The sequence below is a fragment of the Gossypium hirsutum genome, chromosome D08 (genome assembly GCF_007990345.1).
Source record: "Gossypium hirsutum isolate 1008001.06 chromosome D08, Gossypium_hirsutum_v2.1, whole genome shotgun sequence".
NCBI classification, from domain to species: Eukaryota; Viridiplantae; Streptophyta; class Magnoliopsida; order Malvales; family Malvaceae; genus Gossypium; species Gossypium hirsutum.
The window spans coordinates 7,675,424-7,684,434 of NC_053444.1; the positions used below are offsets into that span (position 1 = coordinate 7,675,424).

The 9,011-nt window shown below is 32.3% G+C and overlaps 1 protein-coding gene across 1 annotated transcript; it reads left to right on the forward strand.

Moving 5' to 3' along the window:
• The first annotated feature begins 1,477 nt into the window (after positions 1–1,477).
• Positions 1,478–3,452, forward strand: LOC107915986 (uncharacterized protein At1g28695). Its single transcript, XM_016845158.2, has 3 exons — positions 1,478–1,799; positions 1,898–2,290; positions 2,798–3,452. Exons 1-3 carry the CDS (start codon positions 1,659–1,661, stop codon positions 3,320–3,322), a joined length of 1,059 nt encoding a protein of 352 aa, XP_016700647.1. The 5' UTR covers positions 1,478–1,658; the 3' UTR covers positions 3,323–3,452.
• Positions 3,453–9,011: the final 5,559 nt, after the last annotated feature.

Sequence of the window (9,011 nt, forward strand, 5' to 3'; positions counted from 1 at the left end):
ATTGAAATTATCTCTGTATCAATGATTAAACTCAGGAATCAAACTAAAATTTTACTTTTGGTTAGAGCTTCATCTCATTAATTTTGCTTTCGATTTTAGTATTACTGTTAACAAATTAACAACTCAAATGACCACAACAAATTATCTTAAGAATCATTAAATTTTATACCTATAAAAAAGCAGCCTGATGTAAATAATAGTTCCAATGGAATCTTCTCTACTACCGGGGATTGGTCGTTTATCCACGAGCCAAGCCATTACTTTCTATTCGTTATTTGTACTAGTACATTCAATAATATAATATTTTAATGTTTTTTGGTGAATTACAGTAACAGGGCAAAATCCAAACAACAAACGTGACTCAAACTCAAGTCACACCTGAAGTGATGAACACCTTTGACCATTAGGACTAAGTATTAATTATTTTTATGATTACATTTTAAAATAAAACATAATCATTTAATCATAAAAGTCATGGGCTTCGCCTATTGGAGAAGTGAAAGGCGTCCTTTAGCTCTTTTAAGAAACAAAAATTCACGAGATGACCACCCAAATCCAACATCACCCTTTGTTTCAAACTTGGTTGGTATCTCTCCACTAATGCTATGAAACCCTAAATTAAGAACTCTCAAGGTCTTTAACCCACCAACACTAACAGGCAATGACCCATCTCTACATCAACTACTTCCAAATTCCACCACCAAATCTATGAAAAGGAAGTCATAAAATTCTAACACTTCCCATACAAACTCCCACTACTTTCCCCACTATTCCTTTTAGTACCAAATTCATAGAATGAAAATACACTGTAATTAGAGCAAGAAGACGAGAGAAAAGCATTTGTATTGTCGATATTACCCTCTCTTTTTTCTTTTCTTCTTCTCCTTTTCCAAACCTAGTTAAGAGATCCTTTCAAAGGCTACTCTAAAACACTATATATAAAGCTTTCTTTTAAGTTTATGCTGCAAGAATTCGATGATGAAAATATGGGCTTCCCTTCTGGTTTCGTTGTGTGTGTTCTTTTAATACCCTAACCCTAATCTTTTGACATGCTTATGGAGAGAGAAAACATGGCAGCAAATAAAAGTTGTAAAGAAATAGTTAATTAAGTAGGGTAATTGCTATAACTTGGTGCCAACTTTCATTTATACCTTATTAATTTCATCTTTAGTTTTAAAAAGAGAGAGACATACTTTTGTTGATCAGAATTAGAGTCTCGAAAATTCAATGAAATAATATTTTTAAATCTTATCGTTAAATCAACAATTTAATTATTTGCAGCAAGAAATTAATTAAATTATCAGTTAAACAATTTATATGCAATAAATTAATAAATTAAAAATTAAATGTAATATTCACAGTAAAATTGAAAAGAAAAGAAAAAGTAAAACTACTCTTCCTATTCGTTTACCACAGCACGGCAACATCATGCGGTTAGCACACCAAACCCACGCCAAAAACCAAGTTTAATTCACATAAACATAACAGAGAATAGTAGATTATATTCATATACAAGTTATACCCCAAAACCAATTAAACTGCCATCCTCAGCTATTTCGTGTGACAATGCTACCTATATTATGAATTTAACCTACCTCACCTCCTTTCATTTCATTATAACTCCCCTCTCTCTTTCTCTCTCTTAGAACCATCGTTCAATGGAACACCCAAAGGACTTATGTCCAGGAACTTCTGCCATAGTTTTTCTCCTTCTTACTGGCCTTCTCTACTTATGTGTATGGTCTCCTTCAAACCCTTTACTTCCCTTCCATGAACCCAATGGTTCACCCAAAAATTATGTAAGTATATTTTTATATAAACTTCTTCTCATGTATATTTATATGCGTGTGTGTGCAGACTATAATATCAGTTCTTGGTTCTTTTTTTTTTTTTGAAGACTGGCGTAGAGTTCCTTGTGAAAGATGAGCTTGATTTGGCGTTGGAGGAAGCTTCGATGCCGAACAAGACCGTCATAATCGCGGTTGTAAATAGGGCTTACGTTGAGCAAAGCGTTAATGCGGAGACCACAATGCTGGACCTTTTCTTGGAGAGCTTTTGGGTGGGGGAAGATACGAGGGCATTGCTGGAGCACTTGCTTCTGGTTACGGTGGATCAGACGGCTTACGATCGGTGCATGTTCAAGCGGTTGCACTGTTACAGGTTGGTGACGGAGGGTGTGGATTTCGGGGAGGAGAAGGTTTACATGTCCCGGGATTTTGTAAAGATGATGTGGAGAAGAACTCTGTTCCTTTTGGATGTGTTGAGGCGCGGCTACAGTTTCATTTTCACGGTATGTATATGCTTTCCTTCATTAAATTCTGGAAAAGAAAAAATGGTTTCCTCAACGGTCCGTAACTGTTCTTGCCACAAAAGTTTAGGCGGAAATCTCTTTACTGGTTGACCCACTTCAACATCACTACACGAGTTTACCTTTATGAATAAGCCTAACATTTGTATGACGAGGTTTACTTTTTATTTTTAAATATTTTAATTACAAAAAAATAAAATTAAATAGGTTATATAAATATAAGTGCGATTTATTAACGTACCAAAGCTTATATAAATATATATACGGTCTTAAGTAACCACATTGGATTATTTTATAAAAGATTAAACTTAATTTTATCTTTCTGTTTTTTTTAAAGCCGAGGGTTTCTTCCACTAAATTAAAAATCTGCTTAATTTATTAATATTTTATAAATTAATAAAATATTAATATGTTATAATATGATGGTAAATTACCATTTTGATCAAATATATATAGCTTTCAGTTAATAAATTTTGCTGATTCTATTAGGACACAGATGTAATGTGGCTACGAAATCCATTTGCGAAGCTAAGCTTAAATGGAACCGAGGATATTCAAATAAGCGTGGATAAATTTTACGGTGATCCACGACCCGAGCATAATTTGATCAACACAGGCTTCTACCATATTAGATCAAATAATAGGACCATCTCTTTGTTCGAAAAATGGTATTCACTCAACAATTCTACGTGGAAAAAAGAGCAAGATGTGTTGATAGACCTACTTCGACAAGGGATCGTCACCCAGTTGCATCTCCGAGTAAGGTTCCTAGAGACGAGGCATTTCAGTGGCTTTTGTGAAGACAGTCGAGACGTCAGCTACGTAACCACGGTCCATGCGAATTGTTGCCGCCACATAAATGCAAAGGTTAGGGATCTAACAGCCGTCCTCCGCGATTGGAAGAGGTTCAAGGCGGCTGTGACCAAGTATCCCAATGCTGCTGGTAATATAACTATGAGCTTTGGCTGGTCACCGCACAGTGGATGTTGGAATTCATGGAAGCCTCAACATTAACTTAAACGTATTGGTTTAGTTTTGCATTTATTTTTTCTAATAAAAGATAGATCCATTGTTCACGGTGTTGTTAAGGTAATCAAATCTTAGTTATTTTGATACGGAAATATAAATCAATTTCATACGTCAACATTTATGATGTAAAACTTTTTTTTTTATAGGATAAACAACATTATCGACGATAAATTTTCACAAATAGTTTATATTTGATAAATTGTGAATCTATAAATTTATACAAAAAGTTGTTAACATTTCCTAACTTAATTTATTGTCAAATTACAACTATAATTATTCATAATTTTGAAGTAATTTTATTGTCAAATTAGTTTTACTGATGGTGATAGGTGTCGAATCTACCAAAAATAATACAAGAGTACACTTAAACAAAAAATAAATCGCAGTATAGGGAGTAGGGTCGATCTCACACAAACTAAGATATTTACAATTGCTATTCGGTTCAACCATGACAATATGTGCAAAAATAAAACAAGGGATTTAAATCTATAAAGTAGAAATAATTGAAATAAAAATAAAAATAGAAGAAACAAAATTTAATTAAATAAATTGATATGATTAAATTCTAGCTTCAGGCTCGATTTTGCTCTGGTTTCGAGTCGATCATTGATAACAAATCTTCTCTTTCAACCGATAAGTTAGTTATAGTGATTGAGGACGCCTCAAACAACCAACCCTTTCGTGTGTAAATTGATTGCGCAAATACCCAACAACTAACCCTTACCGTACAAACAACCACGAAACACGTGTCCACGATTTAGCTCTTTGGTAGCCTTGCAAATTAGAAGGGCTCATCTTGAACCAATGACTTCAACTGCGCGGGTTGTTTAGATTTAATTGTTATTTTCCTTGACGGAATTCAACTAACTACTTAATTGGACACTCGATACTTCCAACTGTACGCCTACTAATACAAAATCAACGAGCTCTTTTTAACTTGATGTCAATATAACTTTAAGAGGTGACAATGTATCTCTTAAATCAGAGAAACAACAAATACCAGAATACCAGAATGAGAATTTTTAAGTACGGGTTTGAAAATCATTACTATCTGCCAAATTATGTATGAGCCTAAAGTTAGATGAAAAGTTTAGCTTAGAGATCTAATAAAGAAGAATTAAAAGAAAAAAAGTAAAAGTCCACGGGTTCAACGTCCCCCCATTGTACGCGCATATATATATATTAAAAATATAATAGCCTAATATAAAAAATACCAAAAATTAAGATACTATAAAATTAAAATATTATCCTAATGAAAAATTAAAAACATTATTTTTACAAATAGATCCCAAAATAAAATAAAAATAACCAAAGTTTTGTAGGTTCACTAATTTCCATTGAGGTCAAAAATCTTTTTGCCACCCACATTTTTTTATTATTCTCAACTTTTTCGAGTTCAATCACTATAATCTTCAATTCAATCAAGTAAATAGGCATTAGTAAAATCTCAATCTCATAACCGTCCCCCTCAAGCTATCATGTTGATTCACAATTCAATTAAGCACACGATTATCAAATATTTACATAATTGACACTATAATATCAATTTATGCTAAATTATCAAGAAACCAAAATTAAACAAAAATTTGCAACCATAAACAACTCTTTGTTCAATTTCTTTCTTTTTTTAACAAAGAAAATGAAAACCTTGTCTAGAGTGTCACTAAATCTTTTTAAGTGAAGAAGAGTGGCAACCCAAGCACCTCACTCCAATTACTTAATTCGTCACATCTATGGATGACTACTAACTCTACTCATAATTGTTAAGATTAGATGTCTACTAATGTATAAAGATTAATTTGTCCATTTTTTAGTAGAGTTATCAAAATACAATTCAACTTTTAGTACAAGGCCTCTATTATACTTTTACTGCTAAATAGGTTTTCTATATGATTACACAATTTTTTTTATTTTATGTTATAAGATTGGACTAGAAGTGGTTTTGACTAGAAATGAAATAAGTCATATGTATATTCATGGTTAATTTTTCTAGTCAAGGTAGAATAGTGAAAAGCATTAGCTAATATTACAAAATCTCAATTTTGGTATTGAATCTTCTAGTGGAAATGTGAACATGGTAATCATATATTTAAAAATCGAGATCATATTGTGCATATCTATGATGATTTTTATGATGGTGTACATGATATATATGGATTGTGTGTGATCTATAATCTCATGGTTCTATAATTTTGAGATATAGTGAAATATGAAATATATTTTAGAAGCCATAAATAAATGATACCGGGGTATGAAAATGGCAATATGAAGCTATTTAACCCATTTAGGTGATGTGCATAGTTTGGATTGTAATCACAAAATGACTACAAAATGTCCATAATAAAAGGAGTATAAATATGTGATGTTATAGTAAAATGGTTGGACAGTTGATGGTCTTTTAATATGACTATGTACAAAAATATATGAAACACCCTTAGTTTGTCGAGAAATAATGTTATTTGAATATGCATACATGATAAGTTTTAAAGGTCAGGTATTAATTATGAAGAGAAACTATCAAAATAATAAATATGTTGTCTTATTTCACCAAGGGATTTGAGTTATCTTTACAACAACTTGATAACAAAAACATGATAATAACAATGAAGTGATCAATATGAATTCAGAATCATACAAATGATATTCTTAGCATTTTTTTTTTGTGAAAGAATAAGTAATTGAATATGGTGAGGATGTTGGTTTTATGAACTTTTAAGACACAAATAAATCTAAAGTTTTCACTATGTGATATAGAAAATTAATATAACTATGTTAGAAATTTGAAAATATAGGGATGAGGTACAAACCCATACTATTTGAGTCACCCATAATGGAAACTTGATTCAACGCTTGGTATAACATCAAGTCTTGAGTTCAATAAGGCAAATTGCATCATCAGTATGTGACTGCTAGTACTATAAAATATTATATAATATATCATAATTGGTGAAAATTGCTAGGTACTTGTAACAATAAGGGGAAAGATGAGTATTACACTCTTAATAATCTCATAACATAAATATATTAGAGTGTTGTAATTACGGGAATGCTCTCGATGGGATCTACCTATGTGAGTGGAAGTGTGGTTGCTTCTAGGAGCTCAAGAGCTTGACTCTAAGAACACTAATAAAAAGAGGTTATGTAACAACCTTAACCCTCATCCATTATCAGAAAAGGGTTGCAGAACATTATCAAACTTTACGATTTAAATACAGACATTTACCAAATTTTGTTACACATATTAAGAATCAATTATATACCACTTATATTGTCCCTTAGATGGTCCTTCAAGGCCTAATATTTACCTTAGATGTGAATAGGGACTAAACTGGGCATTCAGGGAATTTTTCCTAAAATTTTAAAAATTTTCTTAGAAGTAGGGGATACATGCCCGTGTCTCTGCCCGTGTGAATGAAAATCAGCCATTTTACAAGCCATATTTCTCACCCAATTTTGTGTCTATCTACAATCAACATTACATATATCAACAAGCCATAGTTAGACATTCAAAACAAGCCAAAATAAGTGGCTAAACTCAACACACTATATATAAGCCATCATTAAACAAAATACCTATACATGCCATTTTAATCAAAATTAAAACATTTGAAAATACCGATAGAGCCAATGGATAGTGTGATATATCTCTGACAATGCTTCCAACCTAATCAAGCTTCCGACAATCTGAAAAGTAGAAGAAAACAAATACATAAGAAATGAATGCTTAGTAAGCTCGTATAATCTTTAATCATAATACTTCCTTTTCAAATATGAAATTTATACTTATCAAGAATAATCTAATGTTGCTACCACAATACTCATGAAGTTATATTTAACAACTCACTAAGTGAATAAATGTAACAACCCGGTTTTAGTTAAATCGGAACAGTAGTTTTAGAACCACAAATTTAAGGTCAAAAAATTATTTTAATATTATTTTTAGTATTTAAAGCATATGATTATATATGTGTGAAAGTTTCAGAAAGAAATTTTACTGTTTGAATGCTTAATTTGGTAAAAAGGACTAAATCGCGTAAAGTGTAAAAGTTGTGTTCTATCAGCTAAAGGTGTCTAATAGCTATAGAATATAAGTGGTAAATAGACCATTTGTGAGTTAATGGATGATAGTGGAGTGACATTTGGTGTAATTACTAATGTTTTTAATGGTAAAATAGTAAATAAGTAAATTAATGATAAAATAAATAAAACCAAAGCTAAAATTTTGTCCATCTTTTCTTCCTTAGCCGAATATTGAAGAAGAAGGACACCATTGATGAACACTTAGGGTTTGACACACATATAGCTTGATTAAGGTACAGTTTGAGCTTAGTTTTTGATAATTTTTACGTTTTTGAGATCGTTGCTTCGTGTTCTAGCTAGCACATTGATGGGTGTCGATTCCACCAATATAATCCTACACCTAATTTGCAAACTTGAGCAGTATAGGGAGTAGGGTCGATCCCTCAGAGACTGGATTTACTGAAAATTATTTCTCTCTCTCGACCAGATTTATGTCTGGGCAGTTGTCTTGCCCAAGAAATTTGGGGGGATAAAATTTGAAATCTGAAATAAAAAGGGAAAAAATGCGTAAAAAGTAAAATCTAAAAACAAAATAATAAAAATAGTTAAATAATTCTGAAGAAAAATCAATTAAACTTAGCTCAACTTCAGACACGGGTTTTTCCTCGTCTTTGAAGCAGTCCTCAAAATTAGATGAACTCCTCTTTTCCAATAAGCTAGTTATAGCTACCAAGGACGCCTCAGACACCAACTCTTCCTTGTGTAAATTAGTTACTGAACGTCCAATAACTAACCCTTACCGATCAAACAACCAACAACACGTTCGTGGTTTAGAACTTCGACAACTTTGCATTCTAGAAGAGCCTAGCTCGAACTAATGTCCTCAACCGCATAGGACATTTAAATCCGGTTACTACTTCCCTTGACAGAACCAAACAGCAATCCCCACTTGGCACGTCAATGTGTTCACAGAAAACCGATTAGACAATCGATCCTTTCGGAATTCCAACTGTACGTCTAACTACATAACTCAAACGACGTCTTTTTTGACTTAGTGTTGATTTGACTTTGTGAGTTGATGAAGTCATACTCTTAATCCGGAGAAGTAATAAATACTAAAAATTAGGAATTGAATTGCTCGGGTTCGTAACTCACAGATCTTGACGAAGCTAACACCGACCTGAAGCTGAAATAGGTTTAGTTAACTAAGGTTTGGGGCATACTGGAGTTGGTCATATCTTGAGTAGGTTGGATGGAAATAAAATGTTGAAATGGTGAAAAGTGGGTGGCTTAATATGTGGAATAGTTTTAGGTTACACGTAATGAGGAAAATGTTTGGAAAAGAAAAATGTAAGTTGTGTAGGTTGGGGACAGGCTAGAATTAATAAGTTGAAAGTAAAGAAACCAAAGACAACAAATAATTTTGAGAGAATAAAGGAAAGATTGCATTCCAAAGATGAAAGCTTGATTGCTAACTTGATGAATGAATGAACATAGTAGCCCCTATTTATACTAGTGGCCTTGAACAAATTTGCCCAATTAAAGGCCACTAGCCATAGAAAATTAAGGAAAAATATTCCTATGATATCAAAAATCCTTACATAATCTCCCACTAAGTCAAAATAAAATTTCAGCTAATTACATCTTGGAAAAA

Bases quoted from the DNA above. Each gene is read 5' to 3' on its own strand.
- LOC107915986 (XM_016845158.2), top strand. From the start codon at position 1,659: ATGGAACACCCAAAGGACTTATGTCCAGGAACTTCTGCCATAGTTTTT. The intron at 1,800-1,897 runs GTAAGTATATTT...TTTTTTTTGAAG, and splicing joins ATGGTTCACCCAAAAATTAT to ACTGGCGTAGAGTTCCTTGT. The intron at 2,291-2,797 runs GTATGTATATGC...TGATTCTATTAG, and splicing joins GCTACAGTTTCATTTTCACG to GACACAGATGTAATGTGGCT.